The 13,589-nt window shown below is 45.2% G+C and overlaps 3 protein-coding genes across 3 annotated transcripts, besides 7 other annotated features; all 3 read left to right on the top strand.

Annotated features, from left to right (window-relative positions):
- Positions 1-1,591: 1,591 nt before the first annotated feature.
- Positions 1,592-1,627: a microsatellite.
- An 880-nt stretch (positions 1,628-2,507) lies between these two features.
- Positions 2,508-2,531: a microsatellite.
- Positions 2,532-2,872: 341 nt separating this feature from the next.
- On the top strand, positions 2,873-4,807 carry PVX_083090 (WD domain, G-beta repeat domain containing protein; the record flags this gene model as incomplete). Its single annotated transcript, XM_001614167.1, has 1 exon — positions 2,873-4,807. One exon carries the CDS (start codon positions 2,873-2,875, stop codon positions 4,805-4,807), a length of 1,935 nt encoding a protein of 644 aa, XP_001614217.1.
- Positions 4,688-4,717: a microsatellite.
- Positions 4,808-5,146: 339 nt separating the features above from the next.
- Positions 5,147-5,170: a microsatellite.
- Positions 5,171-5,414: 244 nt separating this feature from the next.
- Positions 5,415-8,649, top strand: PVX_083095 (aminomethyl transferase, putative; the record flags this gene model as incomplete). Its single annotated transcript, XM_001614168.1, has 1 exon — positions 5,415-8,649. Exon 1 carries the CDS (start codon positions 6,211-6,213, stop codon positions 8,647-8,649), a length of 2,439 nt encoding a protein of 812 aa, XP_001614218.1. The 5' UTR covers positions 5,415-6,210.
- Positions 7,810-7,905: a microsatellite.
- Positions 8,650-9,538: 889 nt separating the features above from the next.
- Positions 9,539-9,560: a microsatellite.
- A 431-nt stretch (positions 9,561-9,991) lies between these two features.
- Positions 9,992-10,011: a microsatellite.
- A 325-nt stretch (positions 10,012-10,336) lies between these two features.
- PVX_083100 (hypothetical protein, conserved) lies at positions 10,337-13,406 on the top strand (the record flags this gene model as incomplete). Its single annotated transcript, XM_001614169.1, has 1 exon — positions 10,337-13,406. The coding sequence occupies exon 1, from the start codon at positions 10,875-10,877 to the stop codon at positions 13,404-13,406; it is 2,532 nt and encodes an 843-aa protein (XP_001614219.1). The 5' UTR covers positions 10,337-10,874.
- Between the last annotated feature and the right edge of the window lie 183 nt (positions 13,407-13,589).

Genomic DNA, 13,589 nt, shown 5'->3' with positions numbered 1-13,589 from the left:
AACGAGTACACGTGTGCACATGCGTACATATGCTTGCGCACGTACGTACGTACGTATACGCATGCACACACCCACGTGCGCCGGGGGGGGTGTCCGCTCGTGCAGTGGCTCCCCCTTCGCCGGCTTAATCACAAAAGAAGCGAACTCTGCATTCGGTTACAAAAGCGTAAAGCATCACTTTGGGCAGATTGCCCAGATTGAGCAGCTTGCCCAGATTGAGAAGTTCGCCCAGTTTGAGCAGTCTGCCCAGATTGAGAAGTTTGCCCAGTTGCACAGATGGTGCCGCACGGGCAGCTCACAAATTTCACCCCTTTGAAGCGCGGAGAGGTTCGCTCTTCTGTTCTAAGTTGCAACCATCGTGCCCCTTTGCGCCTTCCCTTTAGTGGTGCCGTTCGGAGTGGCGACCTGTTCGTGCGTCCGCGCGTTTATCTTTTTATCTATTCATTTGTTTGATCGCCGCTTGTTTGCCTATTTTGCCGCTAAACTTTTCGCTAACCTGTTCGCCCATTTACTTATACACGTGCGCGCACTGGTCCCCCTCTGGGAAAAAAAGTTGTAAGAACAAAAATTGGGAAGCGCGGGGGAGAAAAAAATGGCAACCAATTCGGACTCTCGCACCGACAGGGGGTGATAATTCCCGTCCAGCAAGCCACTGGGGGGTGCATACGCAAATAAGTGCAGCATACAAATGTATGCGTAGGGAGGAAATTTCTAGTTAAGTGCGTGCGCACGTATGTACGTGAACAATTCGCCCGCGCTGTGTATAAATGAGTGGAAGGGGCAGATAGTACACTTATAGCACGAGCATACTACGCGCATAGCACGCACGTATGTAATATTTGGCGCCTGGGCGAGCAACGTACATACTTGTTTCTCACACCTCTACCAGCGTGCACACATTTTTGAGGAAAATTTTCCCCGCGTTTTCAGGTATGCAAACCGTTGGTAAGCGCATATTTGCTACGCAAGTGTGTCTGCCTTTCCCTCTGTAAATAGCACAACGCGGAAGGGTGTGGCACATTACGAGAAAAGCGCGATTTTGACAAAATTTCGTTTTCTTCTCTGAGCGTAATTTTAAATGGTTCGATTTAAGAAGAAAAAAAAAAAATGCCCCTCGCAATGGCACTAACGTATGCTGCAGAGGGTGTTAACATTACATGTGCGATGTTCGCAAAAAAAAAAAAAAAAAAATTGGACAAGAAAATAAAAGCTTCATAGTGATAAAAAGGTTATCCCTGTTGGTATATGTCATTGTGTATTCCATTTTTTATGTATAAATTATATGTATGTTATTTTTTAAATGTTCATTTTTTTTTCCTTTTTTTTTAATAACTCCTTGGCATGAAGCGCCATTGGGAATGCTTCCTTTTTTGCCCCTATGATATGCCCGCCTATCCCCCCGCAATAGTAATAAATGAAAAAAAAAAAAAAAAAACACGCACAAAAAGGGTAACCTCTTTAACAAAGAAGACCTTACAGAGAGATTCTTTTGAAGAGATAAAAACGAGTTTACTCACAAGTAAGGGGAGTCACTTAGTAGACAATCCTCACCACAAACATGTGAATAAGTATACACTTGGGCCTATTTAAATATACGAAGGAGTGAACCTGCCGAACATGTGAGGCACAAATGTAACCCTGAAGCATTGACAGCGGCCTGCCAATTGGTTTACAACGCACATGACAGATGGAGGAACATAAAAAAAGTGCCGCCTGACAGTTTGGCACTACTACATACGTGGAAGGAGCTAAAATAAAACGAAAGGGCTGGAAAAGAAAAACAAAGTAAACCGCCAATTCTTCGCAACGTTAACTTAGCAAAGAATCCTGCGCATATATAACCCATTCGCATAGTGCCGTGTGAAATGGTGGTACTCCACACGGGTTGTATCATATTTGTATACCACCATAGGGATGCTACTTTTTTTCCCCCAATCGGCTTGGCAGCCACTTTATAACGAATTCGCCTTTACCGCTACCGTGCAAGGGAGCGGCCCGCCCTCCAAAATTTGTTCATTTTTTGTGCATTTTGCTTTGCCAAACGATTTGCTGCTGATATTTTTATTATTAAAAAGGTACATGAGGCAGTTACATTCGCAAATTCTATGCGCCATATGTATGGTGAAACTTTTTTAAAAGCGAGCGGCTTCCTTTTCGACGCAGCACGTGCGTTGCCCAACCTACAAGTTTTTAGTCAGCTTGGCCACGTTTTTTTTGCGCTATATTTTGCGTTACTTGTCGCGCCACTTCTCAGTCGCTTATTTTTTTTTTTTTTTTTTTTGCTCATTTTCCACATTATTCCATTTTTACCTTTAATTTTTTTCACTTTCCCGTTCATTTTTCCCCGCCCCCTTTTTCAACATTTACAAACGGCCCCAGCGCAGTTACGCTTATAAGCAGTGCTTCGATTTTCCGCGCCGCATGACCTGAGAAGGAAAAAGCAGATACAGAGGGGGAGAAAAGCCAAGGACGCGTTCCCATGCCCCGTATATATCAAGGCAGTTACTCCTTCATGAGGCGCATCGTTGTTGGTCGAAGTTGTAAGCAGGCAAAAAAGAGGATGCTTCCGCGCTATGGTAACTCCCGCTCTGGGCATATGGTATGTATGTGTGCATCCTGGCAGTAGCCACTTCGCATTCGCAGCACATTCGCAGCACATTCGCAGCACATTCGGTTTGCTTCACTTGGGGGCCCAGCTAAGAAAAGGGGCACATAAAGCGTGTACATTAGGCACATACCTACGCATGTATACGTGTGTACATACGCATGTATGCGAAGCTCCCCGCGCACGAGGAGAAAGAGAGAGACTGCGAGGTAAGACCCCCTCCACCATCTGCACTTTCCCGCCTGGCTGCTGCACCATTTGGAAAAAATGAAAATCAGCGATGTGCTGAGTGAGTCCATATTAAGCGAAAATGGGAAGCTGAAAAAAAGCGGAATAGGGATGGGGTTCGGGGTAGGAATCGGCAAAGGGAAGGGGGAAACGGCTAGCAGCGAAAATGTACTGGAAGAATTTGAAATCAAAAGTAAAATGAGGAAGGTGTGTTTGGGAATCCCCACGAAGGAATTGGATGTGAAGAATATCCTCAGGCTATTGAAAGAACCCATTTGTCTCTTTGGAGAAGATAGCTACGATAAAAGAAAAAGACTCAAAAGTGTGCTCGTAACAAAATATGATAAATTTGTAAAAAAAAAAAATGTGGACAATGAGGAGGAAGTGGAAGAATTTAAAAACATCCTGAAACGGTACTACATCGATTTTAGTAAACTGTATGATGTGAATTCACCAGAATATTTAAAAATAAACGAATTGGAAGAGCAGCTAGGCACGAAGAGGTTAAAGCAACAGAGCATTGCAGCTAAAGGGATCACTGTGAGGAGTACCATTAAGGAAAAATTTTACACGGAAAGTTCGGAGGCACTTAAGCAAGCTCGTCTAGACTTAACCTTAAAAACGTTGCCGAGGATATTCTTGCACAAAGAAATGATAAACAAATTTCAAGAAAAATTTTCCAAGGATGAATTTGAGAGATATATATCGCTGTATAGCGAACATATGAAGAGCGAATTCGATTTGTTCATTTCTCAACTGGGTGATGATAGACCTCTAACCATGGGGAAGTTTTCCCCCGACAATAGCGTCTTTGCAGTCAGCAGTTATAATACGTACATTAACATTTTTAATTACCAGAATGATAATTACAACATCGTGAAGACGCTCAAAAATGGACACGAGGATAAAATAAATTGCATTGATTGGAACTATCCCAATAATTATTCCTACTATAGCACGCTTAGCTATAGGGATGTGCAGAAGGTGGACCTCCGCTTGGCGTCCTGCTCATCGGATAGGTCCTTCTGCCTTTGGAGGCCCTTCACCGAGGAGGATTTGCTGGATGACCCAGGCGCTTTGTATAGAGACGCTCGCGAAAAGGCGGCCACGGGGGGGAAGAACAAAGGCGGTGAACACTCCGGTGAACACTCCGCGGACCAGCTGAGCGATGATGAGGAGGACCCCAAAGGGGCCGGCGCGAGGGCAAAGGGTGACCAGCATAATGGGGAAGGGGAAAAAAAAAAACCCAATAATGGCAGCAAAAGTGATAGAAGCGGTAAAAATGGCGGAGGTGGCAAGGGACACCTGCTGTGCAAGGTGAAGGCGCACGACGATCGGATAAACAAAATATCCTTTCATCCTCTCAACAGACACGTGCTGACGTGCTCGGAAGATGAAACGATAAAGTTCTTCGACATCGAAACGCAGGAAGAGCTGTTTTACCAAGAGGGTCACAACGCGAATGTGTATTCGGCCACGTTTAACCCCTATGGAAATTTATACCTGTCTGGAGACTCCAAGGGGGGACTAATGCTATGGGATATAAGAACGGGAAAAAATATTGACAAAAAAAAAATGGTGCATAATAACTGCATCATGAACATCAATTTTAACCCCTTCATGCCAAACATGTTCTGTACCTGCTCAGCTGATAATACAATAAAAATATTTGACTTGAGAAACTTCACCGTTTCGTGTAACATCCTTGCACACAACAAAATAGTAACGGACGCAGTTTTCGAGCCAACCTATGGCAGGTACATAACGTCCTGTTCCTTCGACACCTTCATCAAAATATGGGACTCTGTGAATTTCTACTGCACCAAGATTTTATATAATAATGATAATAAGGTCAGAAATGTTGATGTCTCTCCGGATGGGAGCTTCATATCGTCCACCTCTTTTGACAGGACGTGGAAGCTGTACAAGAATACCCAGTTTGCCGAGGAGAACATTCTTGCTCATTTTTTTTGATCTACCGGTGGGGGCTCTCCGCGGGGTGCGCCATGCCATCAGCATCTCGTATGGAGCAACAACCCACACTAGAAGGGGAAGCGCGAAACGCGAAACGCGCATACGGTGCACACATTTACGTAGCAGAATATGGCAGAAATGTGGGCGCCATCGCCCTGTCTCCCCCCCTGTGCGCAGAGCCCATTTGAAATAAGCACAACTTTTTTGTCCCCTGCTTTGCGCATGTGGGTGGGGATGGAAGCATACGTACGTGGTGAGGTGCCACAGAAAAAAGGGGGTTTAGCGTGTAACATTTGGCTTCTTCATTTAATTGTTCATTTAATTGCCCATTCAGTTATCCATTTAATTGCCCATTTAATTTTCTACTTATTTAATTTTTTTTTTTTTTTTGTTTCAAGAATGCGCAAAATTCTTGGAAAAGCAGCTGCCACTTCAGAGGGCACCCCTGGTGCGGACGCATTCGCCACCCACCTGCGCGTGTTGTTTTGGTGTCCACAGTTGCGCAGCGAATACGTGAAAGTGCGCAAGTGTGCTCACCGTAAGGTATGTCCGCGCGGGCGCAGCCTTCTTTCTTTCCTTTTCTCCTTTTTTTTTTTTTTTTTTGTTTCAACTCGTCGAAGAGGTTCCACGTGTTTTAAAAAATTTCCACATTGTGGCCACTTGGAGAGGGGACCCTCATCCCCTCGCTTCTTCCCTTTAGCTGAATTGGCGAAGCGAAAAGGGCGCGGCAAGTTCGTCCACATTGGGGTGATTCCAAAGGGGGCGCTCCCCAATTGGGCGTTTCACCTTAACATTTGCTGAAACGGTACGCACACAAGTTTGGCACTGCTAACACGGGAAGAGGGAGGAATCTTTGAAAACATCCTTCTGGGCAGGTGCCAATCGAAGGGGCTTAGTAGTTACCTGTTCATCAGAGCGCAAAGGATACGCTCCTTCACAACACGTTTGATGTTGCCATCCTATTGAAGGCATTTTCCGAGGTGCAGTTATACCACAGGGGAGGAAGAGCGGCGTCAATATTTGTTCCACCCTTCTGTAACGCTGTGGGGGAGTCGCCCATCGCGAACGAAGTTGGTTCCCCTGAAAAAGGCAGCGTCGTGAAGAGTGCGACCCTTGGGAGGGGAGGACGCACCAAATGGTCAACTCGCAAAAGCGATGATAATATGGACCAGTGCTTCGAATGGCTCCAATCAAATGAGCTCTTTTAAAAAAATGAGGAGAATACCTCTAACCGCCAAACCCAGGTACGCATCAAAAGTGAGCATAAAAATATGCTCGGCTGTCCTCACGGGGTGGTTAACTTCCCCCACATGGTGACATTTGCCTGTGCGGGAGCATTCGACGTTATGCCCCCCCGATAGGCAAACCACACTCCGTGTTTCACCCCCTGCGAGAACTTCCAAATGAATAAGCAATTTTCTCACCTTCTTAATGGAATAATTTGTCGCCAAAAAATAGTTTCACCTGTGCGTATTGTGGCCAACTCGCTTGATGGTAGCCCAAAATGGATGTGCAAAAGTGGAGGGAGAACCTTTGGGACGTACGGCGCAGTGACCAGGAGGAGGCAAAAGCAGAGGGAGAAATTCTACGAAGAAAAGTACAGACATAACCCTAACCACGTGCCCAAGTTTTCCAAGGTGAAGAAGGGCAGCTGGGGCGGGTGGATAAATAACCCCCTCAAGCAGGTGACCAAAAATAATGGCTCGAATTTTATGTATGAACAGAAGGTAGAGGAGGAAATCAGCACAGAAGAAAGGGACTGCATAAACCGTCTCATACAAATGAGAAAGGAAGCTACCAAACTGGGACAGACTCCCCCCTACAGGGGTGGGAAGAATGGCGAGGGCAGACACGAGGTGATCCCCCCCAGTGTGAACCTCTTCTCCATATGCGACAATTTTATCGACAGAAGGAAAGAAATAATTAACAAAATTGAAAATCCACAGCATTTTGTGGACACGCATATAAAGAAGCTGACCGAGGGGTATACCAATATAAACCAGCTACACGAAAGCTGCAATGAGAATGGATATGCAAAGGCTCCAGGGTATTTGAAAGATGTCCTTAGGAAGAGGAGGAATACCTCGGGTGGGGCTCTCTGGGGCAACTACAAAGTTGTGCGGGATGAAGCGTGCACAGATAGGGAGGGAGCCACCAATCGGGTGGAAGTTCCTCAAAAGGGGGCTTCCCCCAGTGAGGTAGCCCCCGTTCCGATGGAGGAACCCGCAATGTACAGCGGCATCAGGAAAGAAGACCAGCAAAGCAATCGAGTAGAAGGCGAAGAGGCAAAATTGGGGAGAGAAATGGGACCCCTGCTCGAGTACAACCTCACGAAGTGCACCAGTGAGACAGCTGAACAGGGTGCGCTTCCAATCGGAGATGAGCAAATTTTAAAAAAGCTTTACATCGAAGATATTCTAAATTACGCAGATGAAGGGGAAGAAATCGACATAAGTTGCCTAGACGTATTCACCACGTTGAGCACATCTGATAGGAATAGAAAACTGGGGTCTCTCTTTAGCAGCCATGGAGCTTCCTTCATTCTTTATAATAACTGCATCATTCCGTCCAAGTTCTCTAGGGGTACCCTGCAGGAATATTTCCACACAAGAAATGCTTGCAGCTTATTTGATAAATCGTACCAGCTGATAGTAAAGTTCACGGGGAGAGATTCCATTTACATATGCAACCAGTTCCTATCTAGTGACTTAAATGACATGAAGAGCAACGACGTTTGCTACACCTGTGTGTTGGATAACAAAGCGTACATACTAGACACTGCTTACGTGTTGAAGGGGGAAAACGAAGTGGTGCTGATCTCCTCAGGATACTATAAGAAGGGCCTCTACGAATTCTTAAGTGACTACATTTTATTTTGCAGAGACAGCGGAATGGATGTCCACATACAGGTAGAGACAAACAAGAGGGTGCTCTCCCTTCAGGGGCCGCTAAGCAACCTCATCCTTAACGATGTGCTTGATTATTTTAACTGGGGAGAGGCAACCCAAGGGGAGAAAGGAGTGAAGTTCCTAAAAAATGTAATAAAAGAGGACACAGAAAAATGTCAACCTTATGGGTTATACTTCCAAAGGGAAGAAAACGAAAAGGACAAATTTGTTAACATCCCCTACATGAGTTTTAAAAAATTGAGCATGGTGAAATATGCAAAGGAGGTGGCAAACGTGAGGGGGGAGGTATCCCCACCCCATGATGAGATGAACCGGTACGAAATACTCTGCATCCGATGTGGAGACACAGGAGAAGACGGATTCGAATTCGTCGTAGATAATAACATAAGCGATCACTACGTTGAATTATTTCTAAGCCATGTGAAGGTAAAACTGGCGGGAGCATATGCCTTAAATATGTTGAGAATGGAGGCAGGGATCCCCCTTTACGGCATCGACATTTTTAAAAACACAACCCCCATTACTGCATCGCTTGCCTGGACATTGAAATATAAAAAAATTAAAGAGAGAAATATTTTTGGGTACCAAAATTTGCTAAAGGAGTTCAGCATCAAGTCCAAGTTTCGACGCATTGGCATAATATCTAATGAATTAATTTTTAAGACGTGCAAGATATTGTCCTATCCGTATAAGGAGCCCATTGGCTATGTAACCTCCTGCACGTGGAGCCCCGTTTATGAAAAGCGCATAGCTCAGGGGTACATCAAAAGGGAGTTTGCCAAAAATAACGAAAAGGTGCTCATATCTATACCTACCGACATCCCGCAAGAATTTTCGAAGAAGAAAAAATATAAAATACTCAGGAGCAGATCCGCTCACAGGTTTACGCTCGCCCAGGTGTGCGCCTTTCCGTTCGTGGGACATAAGTATTAGCCCGGGTTGCAGAAAGGGAAAAATGGCGCTGCGAGGGGTACGCCATACGGACCTTGGTTGACGTGGAGGTCCACACGCAAGGAGAACCCCTCCACGTAGGAACACCACTATATATCTGCAAACACACGTCTACAACGGAGAGGCGGCGTGCTTCCTTCACTTAGTAAATTTGTGCAGAGATATATACGCACGAAAATGGCGGTATATTCATATGCACATACCTTTGTACGCCAAATTTAATAACGCCTGCAAAAAAGCGCTTAAGCGCGTGTTTTTTTTTTTTTTTTTTTTTCCAAACTGGGGTGAAGCACAAAAAGGCCTCAATTTTTTTACGGAAAAGTAAAAAAAAAGGGTGAGCGGGAAAGGCGCATGGCACGTAATTATTTGATTTTTCTCCCCGATTAGCCGTCCTGTGGGTGAGCGGTATAATGGGCCGCGTGATGGGCAATTTATATGTCATGCCGCGTGAAGGGCAGTTTGCCATGCCGCTTAACATTCCGCTTAACATCCCCAGTGGGTCCAACTGGAGTAAAGACCCAAATGTGCGCCAACGCGGGAGTTCGAGTTTTCACTTCCCATTTTTCCCGCTCGCAAAAAAAAAATAAATAAAACTTCCGTTAACAATTTTTACGGTTTTCAAATCACGAAAGGGTGTTTCCTGCCTATATATTTCTCCTGCGCGACAAGTAAACCTCCAACATTTAAAAAAACATGGAGTGTGGGGTAGAAGAAGCTGCACGCCGCTTTGTGTACATAAGCATAAGTAGACGTACGTGGGATGAACGCATGGTCATACACGATAACACATACGCGCGCAAGTGCGCATAAGTACTCATGTGTATACCCCTGCGCGAAACATCAGGCGAAGAGTGCAATCGTCTGCTTCGCTGCGGGCGCTGCTCAGAAGAGCTGCGTAGACTCCATTGGGAGGGGGAAGTGAAAAAAAAGGAAAAAAAAAGGAGCACGGAAAAAGGAAAAAAAAGGACAAATCCGGCCAGTCGCACATTATGCACAAAACGGCACTGTACCCTTTATGCGGGAAAAACACAATTCGCAGATACAGGTAGGGCGAGGGTGAAGGCGCGCCAGCGAGTATATGTGCAGACGTGCAGGTGCATGCACGAGAGAGTACATAAACGCCGCGTATATGCATGTGCAAGTGAAATGAGGATGGGCAATTGAAAATTGGCATACGCGGCGTAGCGGTTTACATGTCATCCTGTACACGCACAGGGGGGGAAAATAACTTTATATCCGCATTTGCAGCCCCCCACTCTGAGCACAAGTGAAAAAATTGAGGACTAATTATACAATTGAAGCGTTATACGTGACGGGGGGAAAATCACTTGGAGGTAACGAGCGAAGGAATTTTCTCCCTTTTGCGTTCCACCGCGCGGAGGGGGAAGAAGCAAGGGGAATTTTGCAAAGGGACCGGAGACCGCCCACTGGGAGGTGCTCGCCGCGTGCATACATGCAAATAAGTACATATATAAATTATAAATATATACATATATGTACATATATATACGTATTATTATATATACATATTTATACATGCTATATTACATGTACGCACGTGCCGTTTATAGCACCTCGGCGTGCACGCTGCATAGGCATGTTTGCATACGGAGCAGTGCCAACGTGCCGGAAGGAGAAAAAAAAAAAAAAAAAATTGATGTCGCATAAAACGGAACAGGCTGATTCTCTCCGCGGGGGTAAATACATGCGCGCCACTTCTGTTGCATGTCAAATTCTGCGTGCTATACATCGACGGGCGCGTTTTGCCAAAGCCTACAACAACGGGGTGAAGAAAAAAAGTCATGAATTGGTGATTGGGCGAAAGGAAGAATTTTTAATTTTTTCACGCGATCGATGGGTTCCCAAGGAATTGCCAGATGACCGCACGGAACAGACTAGGCGCGTGCGTGAACATGCGTTTCGAGGTCGCATCTGTAGAGCCAAGTTTGTTGCGCGTTTAGCCGCTGTTCTGAAGGAGCACTTTGAGCAACCCCTTAAACAGCCTTTCAGCGGCTATTTAAGTAGCATTTTGAGCAACCCTTTAAACAACATTTTGACGGCCCTTTAAGCAACTTTTTCAAGTGGCATTCTTAATCTGCAATAGGAAGCATCTACCTTTTAATGGCCCCCCCTAGTAGGGCAGTTTGCCGAGCCCCCCGCCAACTCTCGCCGGACCTTTTTTTCCCTTCTCGCGTGCGCTCCGAAACATGGGGGAGGGACACTCAAAGAACACCCTGAACTACGGCTGCCTGAGCGAGGAAGATGTAGAAAAAATACGAAAGAAATTTAACCTAAACAAAAAGGAAATAAACGAGCGGGTCAGAACTCTGGATTTTATATACGTGTACCCTCACATCTTAAGACCCTACATTGCGCTTGTACTTCCCTCCTTCCATGAGGTGTTGAGAAAAACAAACAGGAAAAATGAAAACAGAATGAATAATTATGGCGTGAATTATGCCCTTAATATCCTTTTCAACAAAAACAGTAAAAAAATGAACAATGAAATATCCCTGCAGGATATTATAAATATACTGTCCTATATTCGTACCGTTAAAACGAGAGTCCTTGTGAGGATTTTATTTAGGACCTTTTTAAAATACACAATATCGAAGAGCAACAATCGGAGTGTTAATAGCAATAGTCAGTCGAGCAAGTTGAAAAATGTCGAAGAGAACGAAGAGGGAGATAATGAAAACGGCATGGAGAGGGTCTCCCTTAAGGAGGATGATAGTAAGAGTGAAACAAAAGGGGATAACCCCCCCCCTTGCGCTTTTAAAAGTGGAAGGGGGAAAGAACCCAGTGAGGGAATCTGCACAAATGAGGATGTGACCCATGAGGAAGAGGGGGTAGACCAAGATGGGGAGGGAGATCCCCAAGGAGGGGGTACCTCCTACATGGGGAATAATCTCCCAAATGAGGAAAATGATGCTGATTCGGATGCCGATGATGGGGATACCCCTGGGGAGGGAGACCCAGGGGGGAGAGACAGAAACTCCTTCGAGTTCGTCTTCTCAGATTCAAATGTGAACATAATAAATAAAAATAAAAAAAAAGAAAGAAATTACAAATTTATTAAAGACAATATATTTTTTCTGGACAAACATAAACTAAAAAATCAGTACCCAAGAAACTACATCATGAAGGATTTGATATCCGTGGAGGAAGCCATGCACCACCTGTTCACCTACATGTATATTGAGCAACTCTACATACTGTGCTCAAATAACATTCTTTTTAAGCGAACAAATAGGAACCCCACACCTGAACAAAAAAAAAACGGCTTCTTAAAACACTCGGCAACGAGTGCCTATGATGATACAGCAGCGATGAATCGAAAAAACAGTTGGGATATGGCCTACTTCTTTAACGAACTGTTTTATTCTCTCGAAGCTAATTTAGACTTCCGAAATATTATCACCGGGTTTAGGCTTTTCGTAAACTCGATCGATAATAACAAGCACTCCATATATTCGCTCGCCATTGAGTACATCAGCTCGACGTTCACCGTTTTGAGTGGAAACTATGCCAGCGCGACGTTTAAGCATTTTATGGAGAGCGAAAGTGTCCTATCGGGCGAGGCCGGGGGGAAGGGGGGCGCACCAAACGGGGCCAACGGGGCAAACGGAGCAGCCGGGGCAGCCGAACCACATGACGACAAACGAGAAGACGAATTCGAAAACTTGAACGACATGTGCATCAACAGCATAGAACTGATACACACGATATACACCAACATGAAAAAGAGCGAAATAAAAAAAAAAAAAGAAAAAAGTGAGCAGGATGAAAAAAGAAGCAAGCTCATTGAGGACAAGTACGAAAAGTCATCTTCCATAGTGGAAATTCAAAATGCAACAAACGGATGGAGAGGATTATTTTTAAACAAAACAAGTAAAATATTAACAGACGAAATCGTTTTCACCTTGCGACAGTGCTCCCCTTGCTTCATGAACAACGCATGGTTTAGACTCTATGCCTCATGGAAACAAGGCACAAGCTTCAACCGATTTATTAGTTCCCTTTTCTATTACGAATCCCCAGTAGTTATCGTTATCAAGACAAAGGATAATCAAATTTTGGGAGCTGTCTGTACTACCCCCTTGAAAGATTCTCACCTCTTCCAGGGGTCATCTAACGATTTCTTATTTTCTGCTCATCCCGTTTTTAGAATTATAAGGTCCAACCAGTTTGGCACAAATTACGTCTACTTAAATAGCAAAAATTCGTTTTATCCTAAGGGACTAGGGTTTGGAGGAAGAACCGAGTGCTTCCGACTATTTCTGAGTGACGAATTTAAGGACTCCTACTGTACGCAGTCCGATTACACATATAAAAGTGGCCACCTGTATTTTCCCCACCACCAGAGGGAGAGGCGTGCCAGTCGAAACGGCAATAATAAGGAGAGTAGTAACAACAATGCTGCCTCCCCCAGTGGTAGCAATTCTCGAAATGTGGGTTACACACATCCGGCGTATGAAGACGAGGATGAAGATGATGATGATGATGATATCGCGGACAGATTCCTTTACAAGCTGGCCATCAATGAGGTGGAAGCTTGGGGATGCGGTGATGAGAGGGCACTCGAACAACAGGCCATCATGCAGCAGAAGGAGGAGGCCTCTAAACAGGAGAGGTCCACTGATAAGTCCAAAATTGTGCAGAACAGTTTCGACAAGGAGTTTCTGCTGCCCAAGGTATTCGTTGGCGGGAAGTACGAGGAGCTGTCCCCCGATAAGTAGGGCGGAGCGGCAGCGCGAGGGAGGCCAAACCCCCCAAGGGGAGAAGCTCCCAAGGGGAGGAGCACCCAAGGGAGAAGCACCCAAAGGGGGAAAGAACCGTCTACTCGAGGATGCACACAGTTATCCACATTTGGGACCACCTCGCATGGGATAGAAATGGCCTCTATTTAGCTCCCCTTTTTT

The sequence above is a fragment of the Plasmodium vivax genome, chromosome 12, assembly GCF_000002415.2.
Source record: "Plasmodium vivax chromosome 12, whole genome shotgun sequence".
NCBI classification, from domain to species: Eukaryota; Apicomplexa; class Aconoidasida; order Haemosporida; family Plasmodiidae; genus Plasmodium; species Plasmodium vivax.
The sequence above is the reverse complement of the archived record's forward strand: the minus strand, read 5'-3'. Positions and strand labels throughout refer to the sequence as shown.